This window comes from Rhamphochromis longiceps, linkage group LG11 (genome assembly GCF_057381845.1).
Source record: "Rhamphochromis longiceps isolate RC_006_pf linkage group LG11, R_longiceps_female_GT1.1, whole genome shotgun sequence".
NCBI lineage: Eukaryota > Metazoa > Chordata > Actinopteri > Cichliformes > Cichlidae > Rhamphochromis > Rhamphochromis longiceps.
Window position 1 is genome coordinate 23,236,044 of NC_140567.1, and position 18,552 is coordinate 23,254,595.

General features: G+C 42.4%; 2 protein-coding genes across 5 annotated transcripts in view; both read left to right on the top strand.

Moving 5' to 3' along the window:
• s100w (S100 calcium binding protein W) overlaps positions 1-18,552 on the top strand; it is a 72,969-nt gene that overhangs the window by 36,165 nt on the left and 18,252 nt on the right. The window lies entirely within an intron of this gene.
• adar (adenosine deaminase RNA specific) lies at positions 480-16,290 on the top strand. Of its 4 annotated transcripts, none has more exons than XM_085423013.1 (16): positions 480-594; positions 3,537-5,283; positions 6,772-7,079; positions 8,058-8,253; positions 8,542-8,738; positions 9,120-9,255; positions 9,428-9,666; positions 9,970-10,126; positions 10,657-10,825; positions 11,095-11,188; positions 11,312-11,428; positions 11,598-11,725; positions 11,849-12,031; positions 12,153-12,265; positions 12,703-12,830; positions 14,558-16,290. In XM_085423013.1, the coding sequence occupies exons 2-16, from the start codon at positions 3,667-3,669 to the stop codon at positions 14,853-14,855; spliced, it is 4,080 nt and encodes a 1,359-aa protein (XP_085279139.1). In that variant the 5' UTR covers positions 480-594; positions 3,537-3,666; the 3' UTR covers positions 14,856-16,290. The 4 variants fall into 4 exon arrangements, with proteins under 4 accessions (XP_085279139.1, XP_085279141.1, XP_085279142.1 ...); XM_085423015.1 differs by having other exon boundaries at positions 3,537-5,238; XM_085423016.1 differs by having other exon boundaries at positions 3,537-5,187.

An 18,552-nucleotide genomic window follows, 5' to 3' on the forward strand; every position in this document is an offset into this window, starting at 1 on the left:
ACAGTTAAGCGCTGTCTCACCTTCTCTATACTCTCTATAAGCAAATGTAGTGTCTTCCTCACAAATTGAATTATGTTGCACCTAGGTTTTATGTACTATTATTGTATTCTAACATATGTTTAACAATGCTCACACACGACTCACACTCGTAGACTCAGCTTTGAGATAATCTATTATGAATATTATGTGTTGTCATCACAGAAAGAATGAAATGCCTTTCCAGTGTATTGTAGGCCTACAATGCTTATTCTAATGTCTGTGATACGTTTTTGTGATGAAGACCTATGTTCACATACAGCTTTTATAGAATGATGAATTAAAAGTACAACTAAGTTCTAGGTTATACCTACTTTCAGTTTTCAGTTATATTGTTTTTGGTACGTTTTGACTGTTTTCTACAGTCATTGGTTAGTCAATGGTTTGAACAATATTGAAACTTTAGCAAGGTTCTACGTCATTTGCTTGCGACGTATAATCGTCAGTCGCAGCCTTTGCGTCACTATTCCCCGCATCAGTTCTTTGATTGTTTCTTTCACCGCATTAAAACATCACACACCAGCAACCACGCACTACCAGGAAACACGGCGAAGTGAGGTAACTGCTAAAGGCTATGGCTTGTCCTGAAGTCATTTTGTAGACTTTGTGTGAGGCGTTTATCGCTGTTTGACTGTAGCAGATAACGAGCCTGCTGCGATGCAGGCGACAGTTAGAAATGGTGCAGTGCCAGTGCGGAGCTAGCAGGCTAACCTCAGTTAGCCGGAGGAGGAACGATGCTCAGTTAGCTTCTATCAACTGGTCATTTCATCCCCTGATACTGTCTTTTCACCGATTTATTAATTAATAATAGTGAGAGCTGTTGTGTCTGGAACAAAAATATGAATATCAAGTTGGTCTAACCTGTAGCTCCTAACGTTTAAGCCTCGTGTTTCTCTAATTATTAACCTTGTCTTGTTTGTCAGACCTCCAGTTTTAAAGTAACTGAATTTAATGCTAACCTTCATGAAAGTGATAAGAGAGACAGATAATATTCGTTTGCTTTGATTAACAAAAAAGTTTGTAAGTTTCCGTTTTATTTTTATAAACCCCCCTTTTACGCTGTGCAGCTGTTTTCCACATTAACTGTTTGGATTCAAGCATTTTCTTTTGTAGATAAAGCTACAACAGCACATTGGCAATATGATTTATTATTTAAAAAATATTTCAGGCAATTTGAAATCAGGTGGAGCCCGGAGTCTTGATTTAGTATGCCATCTAAATTCATAGCAAAATTTTGACGCTTTGGGACAATATTTGAGTCTCCCAAAATGTATTACATTCCTTTCACCCGCTTCTTTCGTTTTCCTTGTTTTATTTTTAAAGCGAGAAATTGATCCGAGCGAGTGTTGTCTCCTACAGCAAGCACCGAGGAGACTATGCCCTGGTTTGTTGTGGAGCAGCAAGGACGTCGCTATAGCTTTTTTAAATTTTTTTTTTTTTTTTTTTTTTTAAATCTGACCTCTTCGAACAGAGATGAGGAAGCTTAACCTTTAAACAGTTCCGGTGTGCCTCGTGGTCACGTGACTGGCGACAGAAACCTAAGTTTTCTTCAGAAATGAAATCGAAACTTAACCCTTTTAGTGGAGGACAGTTTCCTTTTTATTACAGTAACAACCCCGCGGATTTTCCCTTCATCATCGCCGTGTAACAGTGTACTAACGCATCTTGCAGCAGGCTTTATAAGCGCGCAAACCTCTCCGGTGTTCATCTTTGTGCTGCGATTAGGACCTGATCACCCAAAACCGGAAGACCCTGCATTTTGGACAACACCTTCAGCACTACATAGATTTGTGATTATTTTTTTTCACCCATTCTACCACGGGTTCCGTCTTTATTCTTACATTAATCTGTAACGTTTATTTTATTGTTATAATTATTATTATTACCTTATTTACATGGGATCGAGTCTTGGATTAGTCGCCTTTAGGAATCTGCAAAAGTAAGGGCGCTTTTTACTACTTCTATTTACTTTTTCAGCGCTGCCACTTTCATTTGAACTACTGTAGGTGAGAACTGTTAAAGTCAGTGTGTTATAATGCCTCTGATGATGCTGTAAGACTCCACGGGCCCTTTCCTGCTTGTAAATATAGCATATTGCGTGCACATGTGGAGGTGTGTGCGCTAAATCTAGAGACTTCATTTCTGACATAATCAGGAAACAGAGGGCACAAAGCTTAGTGATGATAGAAGAGGGTGACTCTCAATGTCAGGAGGTGTTTTGTCTTTAATGGGTTTTTTGGTTTGTTTTTTGTATTAAATAGTGTTCTCAATCAGTTGTCAGATGCACAGTCTTGTCTACATCTCTGTCTAGGCTAACAACAAAGGAGAGTGTAGTGAACGCAGATTCTGAAAAACACAGTTGTTATTTTGGCTGTCAAATGTTGCCTTGCATCAGGGTCAAGATGAGTCAGCTTCAGTACTGTTTGGCCCCTCTGCTGCCGGCCCTGTCGGCCCTTATTACAGCGATGAACCAACACTATGGTGTTCTCTGTTAATGCGCTATGTTCGGTCCGCTCAGCTCTCAGCGACATGCCGTTGATGCTGACTGTGCCAGAGGGGATGAAACCTGACTCAGTATTGGGTGTCTCCTTGTTGTCATTCTGCCTGATATAGACATTATTGAGTGTTGTCAGATATGACACTTGAGGAGGAATCAATGTTTGTTTCTCCCATAGAAGGATTTTAAAGTTCTGGGACAGTGTAGGTCAAAATTTCTGTTTCAGATTGCAATTTTTTTTTTAATGTTTTATTTTCATGCATGCTAGAAGAATTACTCTAGCTAGCTCTGTGAAAAATAACATTATAACCAGAATTGCTAGCTAACTGCTGCAGGTTTTTTTCCCTGTCTGCAGTTTGTTACTGATGACTTTTTAGCCCATGTCCCTCTGTGCCCTTGTCTGTTCTCCTTGTTTGCATCAGTCTCACTTTCCCTCTCTGCTTCGGCTTCAGATCCAGCGATAATTTCTAAGGCCAGAAATAATACAGAATAGTTGCAACAAGGTCTGCATTATTTATCAGCTTCCTTTTTAACCGGGGTTTGGTTTCAGTGTGACTGGAAGAGATAGTATGTCACCCTGCAGTATCCTTGTAGACTGAATAGTTATGATAATCTGATGATATATGCAGCACTCCCAGCTTGTCGTCTCCACATTTCCTCCAACCTTCCATATTGACCACATTTTGAGTAATCCTCTGTGTTGTTTGCTGCTGTATTTTAAGAAAGCAGTGGCATAGACAGTTGCTTAAAACCCTGCTCTTGGAGTTGTTATAGATTTAGTGACTTATCCAAGGACACTTGAGCAGGTTGGAGGGTTGCCAGCACAGTCTGAACTTGTGGTACTGGCTGGAATGACAGTTTTTTTCTTAACCTCCCGACTGCTCCTTAATTTTTAAAAGTTTTCTTCTTTTTTTTTTTTTTTCTTCAACAGTTGAGTTATCTTGCTGTTATTTGTCTCAATTTATTGGTATTCTCCTAACTTTGCCCTTTGTTTTTATTTCAGGGTCTCTCAGCATGCAACTGGCCTGCCCTGACTCCTGATCAGGGTATTCTGTTTGCGCTAGAGGACATACACTAATACAGAAGCTGCACAGCCGGCAGCATCGGCCCCCTTCACGCTCAACCCCTGCGCTATGAGCAGAGGTAGAGGAGGGCCTTCCAAAGAACATTACTACAGGCATCCACAACCCCGCGTGCAGGAAAGGGATAACTTCTATAGACCTGGCCCAGGTGTATTCTATCCCAGAGCTGGGCCACAGCAGATCCCACATCCAAGTTACTACGACGGTCCTACCCACCCTGAAGCACACATACAGCCCTCATCTCCCCTAATCCCTTCTACCCCCCCTACACCAAGCCACATTAAAGTGGTCCCAAACTCTGTCACCCATAATAGCTTGTACAGCCCGAATCACGGTGCAGGTCCAAGCCCTAATTCCTTTTATGACAAACAAAGAGAATTCCTGACAGGGCGGATCTCTGAGGCTCCACAGTTTAGAGCCACTGTGAGTGGAGGAGGAGGAGGAGGAGGATTTGTACCCAACAGGTCACATAGTACTTTATACCAGCCTCAGTCAGGATACTGTAGACATCCAAACAGCAGCCCTAGTGGTAGAGGGGCTAGCCAAGACCGGAGACCATACCGACCTGGTGCAGGAGCTTCAAGAGGTAACCTAGCACCTCGACATTTGAATCAAAACCAGTTCCAAGGTAAAAACCATAACCAACACTCCAGTAGACAATGGCGCACCCAAACAGATTCACTCTGTGACCAGTTTCAGGGTTTGTTGCTCAAAGACAGGCCCAACAGAGGAGGAGAAAGGTTTGACAAACATTCTTCATCCAGCAGCACAGGAAATTTAAGTTTTTGTAAACCTAACATCACTCTCACAACTCAAATACAGGGCGAGGTACATGAGGCTTTGGCTGCGTTGAAGCCAAGTGAAAGTATTTCTGCTAAAGTGTTAGCCAGAAAACTGCATCTTCCCAAAAAGGTAGTCAACAAGGCTCTGTACTCTTTGGAACACTTACAGAAAGCTTCCAAGCAAGGATTAACCCCTCCTGAGTGGACACTATACAGAGAACCTCTCAGAGTCGAGGAAGACCAAAGCACAAAGTATCACGTACAAAATCAACCTCCATATTTGTTAGCCAGTTCAGAACCCCCACAAAAACCTGAAGAAAAGGTTGAAACAGAAACCGAAGAGGAAGTCCAGGCCAAAGAAGAGGACTCTGACACAGAATCAAGTTCTTCATATTCCTCCTCTTTAGAGTTTTCTGACTCTGAAGATTCCCAGTCATCAGCAAAAGGTCAACACCACAAGAAGCAACATCCCAGCACTTCCAGCTCTCCTGATCAGGACATTAAAGGTGCTGTGATGGCAGAACAGAAGGAACAGATTTTTAAATACCTTCTTCAATCAAGGGAGGCAACAGCTCTTAACATAGCGAAAAATATTGGACTCAAGACTGCTAAGCAGGTCAATTCTACTCTGTACGCCCTAGAAAAGCAAGGTGAAGTCGTTAGGAATGTTGAAGTCAACCCTCCAACATGGGAGCTCTCCACCCACCGCCGAGAGAGAATGGAGAGGAGTCTCAAAGCTGCACAGAGCAACCCGGCTGTCCTGGTTAAGATGGAAGTAGAAGAGGAGGAAGTGAGTGCCATCTTTTCCCCATCACCGCTACCACCATTACCAGGCCTTGAGGTACTTACGGGGGGTTGGATACCAGACCAAATTCTTAGTGAAGCGGTAGGTATAGTTAGAGTTTTTGCTTTATACATTTTGATTTGTTTAATTATAAATGGCTTTGGGTTTTCACTCAGCTGCAGGAGAAGAAGTGAGGCAGAGTAGTTCAGGGGGCAGTGACCAATACACCTGCCTTGATTTTGCCAATCAGCCAGCTGTGACCAGATGGCATAAACCAGCCACCCTTCTTATTTCCCCTAAAATTTTATTTAGTTATTTATTTTGTGCATCTGTGTCACACCAGAGATTCAAGCAGAGGAGGCAAAGCAACAGGCGTTTAATCAGATTTGAAATCTTTGCCTCAGAGCCTCTTTCCAAAACAAGATTGGTTCAGTTTGATGTTGGACTCAACTTGTGTTTTTATTCTACCTGAATCCCTGCTGTATTTTATGATCTCAGATTTAGGGCCAAGTTTAATTAAATTCACAGCATGGCGCACTGTGACAAGCCATACTCTTTTCTAATCACACACAAAGAAACAGTGAAGAGCACAAAGTTTGATCATCTAACTGGAACAAATTGTGAAGAAAAAGGACAAGTTGTGTAAAGAGTCCGCCTTCTAGCGTTGCTTGTCTTTTCCAGCTACGCCTCTTTTATACACTGAAGGTAAAAACACTTGATCCAAACCTGTGCATCCTCCATTAGAGCTCTTCTGGCAAGCCTCTTCTTTCCTCTGTCCTCCAGTTGGGTTTTGGGAATTGTGACACCCTTCAGCATAGTGTACTGAGATTGATTTCCAGGTCACCGTCGAGAGGACAGAGAAGACGAGAAGGAACAAATTAGTGAAATAAGAAAAGCCTTAGGACTCCACAGCTGGGTTGTGGGCTGAGCCAGACTTTTTCTCCGAGTTATTGTTTGGAGTCCAGTGTGATTCACCCTGCCAGGCAGGCTCCACCTGAGTGCACAGGGTTTTGATTTATTCTGCATTTGTCCGTGCAAAGTGACAATAAAAGTGTGTTTGCAGCTCAGCATGGTCCCTGGCTTTGCCTGCACTAAGGTGAATCCATCTGTAGTGTAGGTCTGCTACATATAGAACAATACAAAGATTCCTTGAAATGTGGCGGCTAAATGAAAATCAAACCATAACTTAAAAATAATAAATTTGAAACTCTTTCAGCTAAATAGGTCAAGCTCAATGGATAACAAATTCTAGGTATTAAAGATATTTCCCCAGTAAAACACAGCATGCATTCTGAAAAGATTAAAATAGTAGCTTGACATTTTGAGACATAAGCTTATTCGCTCATTTCCCCATTTCCAGCCTTTATACTAAGCCAAATCAACCATCTGTGGATTTATCCAACAAACATAAAAGCAGTGTCAATCTTTCTTTCTAATTCTCTTCCAAATGTTGAACTATTGCTCTGAGAGACACTTTGCTGAAAATGTGAACTTTTTATTAATCGCATTTAGATAAGACTTGAAGATCTACCCTGCCTATATTAACCCTTTTACCTCAATTTTCCCTTTCCATCTCGTTCCTCCTTTTAGCCCCTTTCCTCTGCCTCATGTAAAAGCGAAAACGCCAATGAAGGACAGTGGTCCACTGATGACATCCCTGAATTCCTCAATGCTATTCGCAGAGAGACGGATGCTGAAAAAAAGGCATCCGAGAAAACCAATGCCATGGGGACTGTAGCTGTCTCAGTGGCTGCCCCGCCTCCCCAGAATCTGTGGGCTAAGTTACAGGAGGTAAGGTTGAAGAACCCTGTGAGCGGTCTCATGGAGTATGCCCAGTATCTGGGCCAGAACTGCGAGTTCCTGCTGCTGGACCAGTCAGGACCCTCCCACGATCCTAGGTTAGTGAAATGATCCACATACACCAGGCTTTGTAAATGCTATTATGGCACTTACTGGTTTGTTACGGCTAATCACTGACTCAGGTTTTAGTGCCACAATAATTACTTTACCAAGTTTAACTCATAAAATATCGCAATTAATAGTGACAGTCCTGCTGTGTTACGAGGATTTTCACGAGCTCATTAATTCAGTTAGGTTCAGTTTTGTTTATATGGCTCGAAATCACAACAACAGTCACAACAAGGTGCTTTATATTGTAAGTTAGTGTCTCTTCAGTAATACAGAGAAAACCCCAACAATAAAATGTGCCTTTTGAGCGAGCACTTGGCGACAGTGGGAAGGATAAACTCCCTTTTAACAGGAGGAAACCTCAAGAGCATAACCACGCTTAGGGAGGGGGAGTCATCAGCTGCAACCCCTTGGGGGTGATGGGAGGAAGACAGAACAAAAGACATGCTGTGGAAGAGAGCCCGAAATTAGTAATAACTAGTGATTAAATGCAGGGAGGTTTATAAACATGTAGTGAGTAAAAAAAGAAGAATGAACAAAAAAAAACACTCAGTGCATCATGGGAAACCCCAAGAAGCCTAGGCCTATTGCAGTCCCACTAAGGAAGGATTCAGGGTCACCTGATCCAGCCCAAACTATATGCTTTATCAAAAAGGAAATGAAATGAGAAATATGCTCTCTTTCTTCCGTTTTCTTTTGTACGGAAATTGTTCTACACCGATAAGACTTAACCGATACAGAGGGTAAATCCTATCATTTTTTCATTATGTGATAGTTTTGTTTTTACACCTACACAGATCTGTGTGTTCAGAGTCTATAAGAAATAGATCTGCCGAAGTGAAATCGAACTAAAAATGTAAATTACTTTGCTTGTTAGTCAACGTAGGAATCTTGGTAAATTTTTCTTGAATTAATCATATTTGCAGATACTTGTGTCACATCTGTATTTGCTTTTTTGCGTCTGTTAGATTTCGTATGCAGGTGATGCTCAACGGGAGGCTGTTTCCTGTCGCGGAAGCTTCTAGTAAGAAAGTTGCAAAAAAGGATGCTGCTGCAGCCACACTGCGAATCCTTGTCAAAGAGATGCAAGGGGGGACGTGCACCGCCGATGAGGAAAATACTGGCAATGTGGACCAGGTGATGGAGCTACCTCCAGACACCAGCGTAAGTTCTTTTGTAATCTGTGAAAATACGACCCCTTATGCATTTTAAGAAATGAAATCACATTTAGTCACAGCACGCTTTAACTAATTGCCTGTGACTGGTCAGACTTTCGTCAATTGAGAGTGTTGAATTTATTCACCAGGGCATGAACTGTAAACAGAAGTCTAATTACCTGTGCTGGCTAAAACTGTGTCCATAGCCGTTATCTAATGTTGGAGACCAATTAAAAACTGTGTCTGAGAAGTGCCGTAAATTATAGTTGGCATTTTTGTTTACTCTCTCCACAAGGGGCCTGCTGAAAGCACAGGGGGGATTTTGGGGTCTGGCGGTGTGGAAGGGACGGCAGAGGGACCTCGCCAACCCCTGTCCCGCTCTCTGCCTGGTGGCAAGAATCCGGTGTCTGTCCTTATGGAGTACAGCCAGCGCAGTGGGAAGCCCATCGAGTTCATCAACACTGGACAGGCGGGTCCACCGCATGATCCAAGGTACTGACTCATTCACTTCCCTTTGAATCTGTTTGGATGTTCTTCTCCACACTGCATGCTCATAGGTTGAGTTTCTCTCTGTGGTCATACTTTTCTGCCTCAGAGCAGCAGCTGTTCAATATCTCTCAGTACTGTAGTCATCTGACAAAGGCACAAAAACGTCTTTGTTCAGTTGATGGCCGAGTCAGACAAACAGTATAAACTTGTGTTTTCTTGCCATCACTTTCCAGAAAACACGATCACTACTCTTGATCATGATCTTAGTACAGGCTCCAGTTTCATTGTGATCATGGTGCATCTGTTCAGGCTTTGTAAATGTGGAGTTATGAATCTGATCTCAGTTATAATCCTTTCGTTTCCCTTTCTCTGTTCTGGGCTCAGGTTCATGTACAGGGTGAAGGTGGGAGAGAGCTTGTTTGCAGAGGCCTCAGCTCCAAACAAGAAGGCAGCTCGCCAGCTGGCAGCAGAGGAGGCTGTCAAAGAATTAATGGCTGATGGGAAACTGCAGCTCAACAAGGTGTTTAATGAGTAACCAAGAATAGATGGGGATTGCATATTCCTAAAATTAAAGGGATAATTGATTTCTTGGGCATAAAGAAATTATTTTTGTCACATCTGTCACAAAGCTCTTTTCTTTACTGTTCACATCTTTCTTTTGCATCACCGCCTCACCCATCTGTCTTCTCCAGCCTCAGTTGCCCCTGGGTCCTTCCAGTGGCAGTGACGAGAGTTTTTCTGGGGCAACATGCCCCAGTTTACCTCCACTTACTGCAGATGAGTTGCGAGCAGCCCACGAGGCAGGGGTCGGGGACCTCATCAACCACCTGAACAACAATGCAGTGTCGGGTCTTCTGGAGTATGCCAGAGCCCGTGGCTTTGCTGCCGAGATCCGCCTTGTGGGCCAGTCTGGACCGCCACATGACCCTAAGTATGTTAGACCATGATGCAACCAAACCCACAGACCAGGAGTTCTACTACTGTCTGGGCTGCCACATACTTGTAAAAGGAATATTTTATGTAGATTTTCGAATAATTTAAACATTTCTTTTTTTGCCTCGCTTTCCAGGATCTTTGGTGTGTTGCAATAGCAACTCATGCTATGAGGGAATTATTAGAATAGATATTTGTGTTTATTTCTTTGTTAAAACAGCTGGGGTTTCCATGCAATCACGGGAGGGGGGGGGACCAAGAAAAATCCTCTGCTTATCTTACTTTTTGCCCATCTTCTCAGGTTCACCTACCAGGCCAAGCTCGGCGGACGCTGGTTCCCTCCCGTCTGTGCGTCCAACAAGAAGCAGGGAAAGCAGGAAGCAGCTGATGCTGCACTGCGCGTTCTGATTGGAGAAGCTGAGAGAGCAGCCCGCACTGGGGAGCTTACACCAGCTGAGGTACTGACTATTCAATGAATTCACGCATTTCATCTTAAAAGTTAAAAGTGCAGCAGCTTTAAAAGAGCTTTCCGTGGCTCAGCGTGGGATTACAGCTGAACATAATGGAATGAAAGAGTAGAGCATAGCAACAGGTTCTGCTTAGCTTGATTACTTGTGCTGAAAGATTAAGCTCAAAGTAATCTACAGTAAATGCTTGAAGGATAATCAACTAACCACTTCACTTGCTCTCCTGAGAAAATAATATCAGAAAATGTCTTCATGTACATTTAAAATGTATAACCTCGTTCAAGACAAAAGCAGTCTAAGGTAAAGTGCTTCACAATAAAGAACACAACACAAATGTGTAAGGAAGTGACACGTCTGTATAGACAGCATACTAAAACATGCAGTTTGTTATATTCTCCTGTTTTAGTTTCACATTTTTGTCCAATTCATATTCAGAGAATCCTGAATGTTGAATAATAATGTCTTAAATAATGCTTCCTGTCTTTCTTTCATTTGCATGTTTTTGTACTCCCCTCTGCTAGTTACCAGTGAGCGGCAGCACACTGCATGATCAGATAGCAATGTTGAGTCACCAGCGCTTCAACGCTCTGACCACACGGATCCAGCACTGCCTTCTGGGACGCAAGATTCTGGCCACGATCATCATGAGGAGGGGGGAGGGCCTGGGGACTGTTGTCAGCCTTGGAACTGGTACATCCATTACCTTTAGCGTATAACATATGAAATGACCAAAGTAGTAAAAAATTTTAATTGTGGAGCACTGTGGGGGTGGATGGGGGGGATTGCCCCTGCATTTTTCCACGATGTTTAGTTTTGTGGATTTCTGCGCTTAGAGGTATGTACTGTCACAAAGCTGAAGCAACTAGGTCACCGCTGAACCGAGAGGCGCTGCATTGTCGTGTTTTTTTTGACATTGAATTTGTCTTTTTTCCCTCTCCCTCTCTCATTCTTGTTGTCAGGAAATCGCTGTGTTAAAGGGGAGGAGCTGAGCCTTAAAGGAGAGACTGTTAATGACTGCCATGCAGAAATCATCTCCAGAAGAGGATTTATTCGGTAGAAATTGATATCTTGCTTCTTTATCAGTGTTTCTCCTACACTTCTAAAAATACCCCCCTCTCCCTGAAACGGCGTCTGTGGGACATTATAAGTCTAGCTCACCTTCTCCTTTCCTCTCAGGTTTCTGTACAGTGAGCTGCTCAAGCACTATGAAGGTGCAGACGATAGTATATTTGAACCGGCGGAGAATAACAAACTACGGATCAAATCTGACATCACCTTTCACCTCTACATTAGGTGGGAGTATGAGATGTTTTCTTTCTCTTTCTTCACTCCCCCCAAGCCTTCACTTTCACACATCAGTGTTTCCTGTTTAGCTCTGTGAGGTCTCATCTCCTAAACTGCAGGTTGCTTGGCTGTGCATCATAGCAATACCTTATCTCTCTCCTTTTTCTCTCATCCTTAGTACGGCACCGTGTGGGGACGGTGCTCTGTTTGATAAGTCATGCAGTGAGGCGGGGGATGAAGCTCAAGGCCACCAGCCTCTATTTGAGAATGCTAAGCAGGGCAAGCTTCGCACTAAAGTGGAGAATGGTGAGGCACGATACTGAAGGAGAAATTGGCTTTTATGTACATGATCTGTCATGAAATGTAGATGAAAGCAAATGATACCACATCCCGGTTTGTAAGCAAGAGTGTGCTGTTGGTCTTTGCCAGGTGAGGGCACCATCCCTGTGGAGTCAAGTGCCATTGTACCCACCTGGGATGGCATCCAGCACGGTGAAAGGCTGAGGACAATGAGCTGCAGTGATAAGATCCTGCGCTGGAATGTGATAGGCCTACAGGGGGCACTGCTTACCCATTTCCTGGATCCCATCTACCTGAAGTCCATCACACTTGGTAAAATATAAAGATTTCTTTGTGCAGATAAGAGTCAGTGAAAAATGGTGGACTCCCATTGCATTGGTTCTGGACTTGGATACCAGTTTTACAGCATGTCTTTGCGTCTCTTATCCAACAGGCTATTTGTACAGCCACGGTCACCTGACACGCGCCGTTTGCTGTCGGTTGGCCAGAGACGGCGAGGCTTTCACGCAAAGTCTCCCCGCTTCCTTCAAGCTGAACCACCCTGAGGTAACCGCACAGGTTTTTGGCAAGGTCACACTTGGAACATTAATCATGAACATTAAGTTTATTCTCACTAAATCCATCAAGCTGCCAACAATCCTATTTGTGCCTGCACAGCTTTCTTTTCTTTTTTTTATTGCTCATATTATTTTAAATTTGGCTCATCCATCAATTAACAAAAAGCCAGCAGGTTGCTGTTGTAACACCAAGAGAAAAGGAAGAAATATTGCAGCTGCCACACTTTCAGTTTTTTCTTTTTTTGAGCCTTTTTTTTTCTTAACATTTTCTTGGTTTGTCATTTAGTTTGACACTAATCAACACAGTGTGACGCCTCTGACACATCAGTGATGCACGTGTTACTCATCTAATTAAAGAACTGCTAATTTACAAAATGTGCTCTCTCTCCCCATCCCTTCTCCCACACCACCTGGTTGGACTTGTAGGTCGGCAGGGTGAGTGTGTATGACTCCACACGTCACACAGGCAAGACCAAGGAGTCCAGTGTGAACTGGAGCTTTCCAGACCAGCACAGTGTTGAAGTGCTTGACGGGACCAAAGGAAAAGTAGATGGGTATGTAGCATGTAGGGACTGACATGTATTATCTTTACTGAATTTTTGTTTTCTTTTTTATTATTAATAGTAAGAATTGTGAGTTGAGTCTAAATCTACAATTGACATTACATTCAACAGCTTCAAGACTTATTGTATTATCCTTTTTGATCTTTATTTTCTTTAGTATAGATTATGTTTGTACATATAGCTGTTGGAGGCAAAATGCAAGTAGTTGCAACAACCAACTCATTGCCTAGTGGTTTAGGATGTTGCATACTCAACCTCTGGGTGATCAGTTTACTCACAAGGTGTTTGTACAGGTTGTATGATGGGAGGAAGCATGTCACAGTCTTGGACTAACTGCAGTCAGTCTCAGACAAACTAGTGAAAGCATGCAAATTATTGCTGTCTAACTGATCCAACACACTGCATCAATTGGAGTCAGACTGCGTTGAGTCAACTTCTCTGCAAAGCATCACTTTGCAACTGTTCAGGTTACATTCCAGTGTAAAAGCAATCAGAGCACCTGTGTCATTTTACAGTTGAATGGTCGTCCTACAGCAACTACGTCACTATTTGTGGAGGAATTTCTGGATTTCTGTTCCATGTGTAAGATTTGCACTCTGCGTATAAGTAGATAATGTCAATTATCAGTACATAGAAACAACAGATTTGCAGTTTTTGCTGATTTATTACAGTTAATCATCATGGTATTACAAACAGAGTTCATGCAGTTGCCAACTTGACCACATTCAGTCACAGACTGATAGCAGACTGACTCAATCTTCCTTAACCACAGTCACTTGAAGACAGCAGATGATGGCGAGGAGTCGCAGACCTGGTCCCTGTCATTAAAGAAACCGTTTTAAATGGCCTGTATTTGTATATGCAAGAGGAGTCCAACATTGTTGCACATGGTTGCAGTAATGTTGGTCACGCTGAGGTGTACAGCCACTGCTTTTCCTAGTGTGACTTTTGCATAACAAGGAAAAAGAAGTCAGACATTCTGATTTTAAATTGGATCACTTAATAGCTCCCAAAATGCTTTGTTGCTATCTTGAGCTGTTGTTCAGTGTGGGCCACATAAAGCTTTGAAAAGAAGTGTCTTGATGCATGCTCAATAATTCAGATAAAGGAATCCAACCAAGTTAATTCGGTTCATGTGGACCTACATTTTCAGTAGCAGAAATGTTTTATCGCTCATCCAGGTAACCACTACAGTCTCAGGAAATGTCTGGTGAGACTTCTTCAGCCTCACTGGACATTTGTGACATCGCTCATCCAAGTGACAGGAAGTCACTTGGATGAGCGATGAAACGTTTCTCCCACTGAAAACGTTGCATCCAGATGAACTGAATTAACTTTAGGGGATTTGAATGGATGCTGACACCCACTCTGGGGGAAACACTGAAGCAGGTTGTGATAATTCAGTTTCAGTTTGTGGAGTTTTTTCCCCTTATTTATCTTTATAACGTCTTCCCACACCCTTCTATACCACATTAGTAATAAAAACTCTTTACAAAACACCATAAACTGAAAGCTGTTTGCAGATTTTTTGCTTCATTGAATTTTAATTAAGCGAGTCAAAACAGAGCAGCAGGGAGCGAAGTAAGCTAAATAAGAAACACTGCATGATCTGAGGAAACACTTTGTCATGCCAGCCTGCCAGACAAACCATAATGCTTTTCCTGTCACACTTGTTTTGCATTTTTTTAAAACACTTTGCTAATGTCTTTTTTGTCCAGGACCAAACTGGCCGTGTCCCGCGTGTCCAAGTCCAATCTATTCCATCTTTTCCGCTCCCTGTGCCAGCGAAGCGGTCGCACTGACCTCCTCTCCCTGCCCTCCTACGCTCAGGCAAAGATGTCTGCTGTGTCCTTCCAGCAAGCCAAGCAACAGTTTTTCCAAGCTCTCAGCGCCCACGGCTACGGAGCCTGGATCGGAAAACCCCTGGAAGAAAAGAGCTTCGAGGCTGGGGAGGGAAACGGGAACAATGGGGCACCTGTGGGAAACAGCAACAATGTAGGAGCAGTGGAGGCGTAGAACTGTTGTGTCGAGTGCTTCATAAAATAATACCACTGGGTGCAGGGAGAAAAGCTCAAAGTGCAAACGGGTTAAAGACAAAAGGATAATCAAACAATGTGACGACGCTAGTGCCCCAAACTATGGAAAGACTAAAGAGAGAGTGAAAGAAAGGGACACAAGAAGTGAGTGGAATAGGTCAAGGAGGGCAAACCCTAAAGGATGAGTGAGTCCACAGCTGACAAGACAGAGCTCCGCGGGGTGTACAGAATATTGTAGACACTACATGCAAAAGAATTAGTCTGAAGTCAGTAAACCAACATGGCAGGCACTGCTCGGAAGCTCAGACAGCTTCAGTTTTTCTTTGTCACCGTTTGGCATTTGTGGTTCTTGCTTTCCTATTGTACTACTCGATGTCCCCGTTGCAAATGTCTGCACCCAAATCACTTGTTTTCTCTGCAGAGGAGAGAAACTGCTTATTGGAATTCAGCCTGGTGTGACCAGTGCCATGTAGCAGTGTTTGTAATTGTGATTAATTTACTTTGCAGTGGGAATCTTCTATAATGAAGTATTCCCCCCCCCCCCCCCCCCCCCCCCCCCCCGGTTCATTATGCTTTTATTGTGTTTAATGTGTTTTTTAGGACGAAGAGAAATAATGGGACACCCTCAGCGGGAACTTTTGGGTTGGATTTTTGAAACTGCATTGATTTAATTTTGATGTCAAAAGGAAAATTACAAGAATGTACATAAGCAAATCATTAATGTTCATTGTTCAACATTTCAGTCTTTAATTCCTGTACATGCTTTAAAGTCTTCAGTCAGACTTATTTTTAGTTAAACATGCTGATCGTACGTCTGCTGGCTGTTGTTGCAGTTTTTTGTCTTTTTTCCTTGCGTTTTGAGTATTTCTCTTCCTCCTGAGCTCCTGACCCTCTTCTGTCAAAGTGTTCATCAGTAGCTGGGTGTGTTTTTAAATCCTGGGAAGCCTCACGTGTCCTGCCTGTGGGGAAAGCCACCTTATATTTTTGAAAATATAAATCTAAATACACAAACTTTTGAAGCTCTGGTAAACTGGGTAGTTTTAGTTTTGAAAACTGGGGCTTAAGTTTTGTCTTTGATTTGAGTGTATGATGCTATATGTATATGTGTGTATATATACATACATATACATACGTGTGTGTGTGTGTGTGTGTGTGTGTGTATACATATACATACATATGTACACACACACGTATACACATACATGTATACACATATACATATATATGTATATGTGTATATGTGTATGAACACAAAGATGTACGGTGGGTTCCAAAAGTTTAAGCCTGGTTACAGAAGCTTTTATTTTAATGTGTGGCTGTTTTGTTTTGGGTTTTTATGTTTGTTTGTTTTTTGAAAATTTGAAATACACTTTTAGAAAGATGAGCAGTTTTAAGATTTGAACGAGCTGCTGTTTCCATTAAACAGACCTCGGGTTTTGGGAAGAATTTGGACGCGTCGCCTCATGTCAGAGATGTAATGTGACGCAGGATATCTCTCTCAGATGTTTGTGCTTAGTGTCTGATAACTACGGAGGTAAAGCTATGCAAGTCAGCTCTCTGATCCTTCAAACGGTTTGGGGTAGCTTTGATGCATGTATAGAGCCATTGTTTTACTGGAAAATAAATCTCTTTTTTTGTCATTGGTTTTGAAGTTGCCTCTGTAAAAACAAGAGCAGCACCTCCAGTGAATTCTTGTCTTCAGCAGCGAGTTATGCAGCTGTGTATACTTTTTTTTTTTAAACTCTTGGTAAATTCTGATCTATATTCGCTGCACTGAGCTCTACATGTATGTGAATCACTTAGCTCAAAAACTTAGACTTGTGGGCCCTCACTATGATAAAATGGGCTTTTTGGTTTAACGGTGTATAGCCGGTGTGTCTGTGTGTGTATGTATATGTGCAGGATTAATGTATATAAATCATTCTCAGTTGCTTTTCTATATTTTTCCTGATATTTTAATTAACTGACAGTGAAATTTATTCTTTTTTTTTTTAACAATGACTTTAACAAAAGTTAAAAATAATAAAAAAGTAGCAGTCTGTCATATTTTCATATTTTTCATCTTATTTCTTTGTGGGAGGCCTTGAAAGGCCTGGGGTTTGAAGTGTCTGAATGATACAAGGGCATTTAAAATTTGCAGCTCAGAGCTGCTGTTGAAGTGTTTTATGAGTGCTAAAAAAATTACTTGCAATGCCCTTATTGCTCACTCTTCATCTGTGACTAAGCTGTGGATTACACCTATGCAGAAACAATGAGTGGAGAAGAGAATTTCGAGTGTGAGGACGATGGTAATTTCTACAGCAGGGACTCCTTCCCTCAGGGTGGTGTTTTGATCCAATCTGCCTTCTGATAGCTGCAAAGCCTATTGCAGTGCTCCAAAGGATCAGCAGATGGAAACGTGTGCACACCTTAAGCCTGCGGGTCTGTTTTTGAATGCATGCATCAGGGAAAGCCTACATGAAACCAGCCATGGGTGACCTGATATTCATGGTGGATGCAAGACAGATCTCTGGGTAGATATGATTTGTGACTTGCAGAGTTTTGATCTGTAGATTAGCTCATTGCATTCAGCGATACGCCAGCATTAACTGTGTCATTTTCAAAGCTAGAGATGCGCTTATTTTCACTCATATTTTGTAACAGTGCTTATCTTTTGTGACCAACTGCATTAGACTCGCACTGAGTAGAGAAATAGTGTACCCTGGATTCAACTTGATTGTCAAAAAATTAACTTGGATATTAGAATATTGGGGAGAAATTGCATGAGATTTTAGTTATGTGTAAATCATAAAAGCAGATTTCCTGGTACTTCACGCTGTTTTAGCAGTGTCATAATAGGATGCAATAACACAGCAAACATTTAAGCAAGCCGTTTAGAGCTGTCGCTCTCTGCAGCATCTCACTGGGAGAAAACAGTGAGTGGCAGCGATATCACGAGCCAATCAGTGCAGTATTTTTATTACATTTTATTAGATGTGGGTGCACACAAGTTGAATCACGAACACCCTAAGAAAAATGCTTTTTAAAAGTCATTTAAAGGCATGCCCCCGCTGATTTATGTGTACACACAATCATACTTAACTACAGTTTGGAGCTAAGAAATAAGAGAGATTTCTCTGGTGTTGTATTCAAAACCTGCACATAAGCATGTTTTTGCTGTTCTCGGTGGTCGGTGTGCTATAGAAAAGGCCTGTTTCACTTGGGATCTCGACCCATCGAGTTGGATTCCTACTGTCTCTCAAAGCAAGTGTTTGGATGGTGGGAGGGCAGGACTAATGATAGGGGGAGAGGAGTAAAGCACGGGTGGAGGAAAGGATAGACGAGTGGAATGAGGCTGCATGAAGTGAAATATTAGTCAGGACCGAGGGGCTTAAACAAGCCAATCGATGCTCTCCAATAGAAATAAATGAGAGAGGGTAGGGAGAGAATACATGGAGGCTGAGAGGGGAGAGGAGTGGCTTAAAAGCCAAGCTAAAAAAGCACAAGATCGTGGTCATCCGAAGCGTGACCGGGTGGAGTGTCAGATCATTGAGGCACCAGGGAGGAAAAGAGAGAGCCTGAAAAGTATCACGGTGCTGTGAGGGTAATGGATGGTGTTTTGAGTTAATGGCAGTTGTACTGCAATGCTTCTTCTGATGCCTGACATGGTTAATGTGCCTAAAACTTGCAGTGTTAGT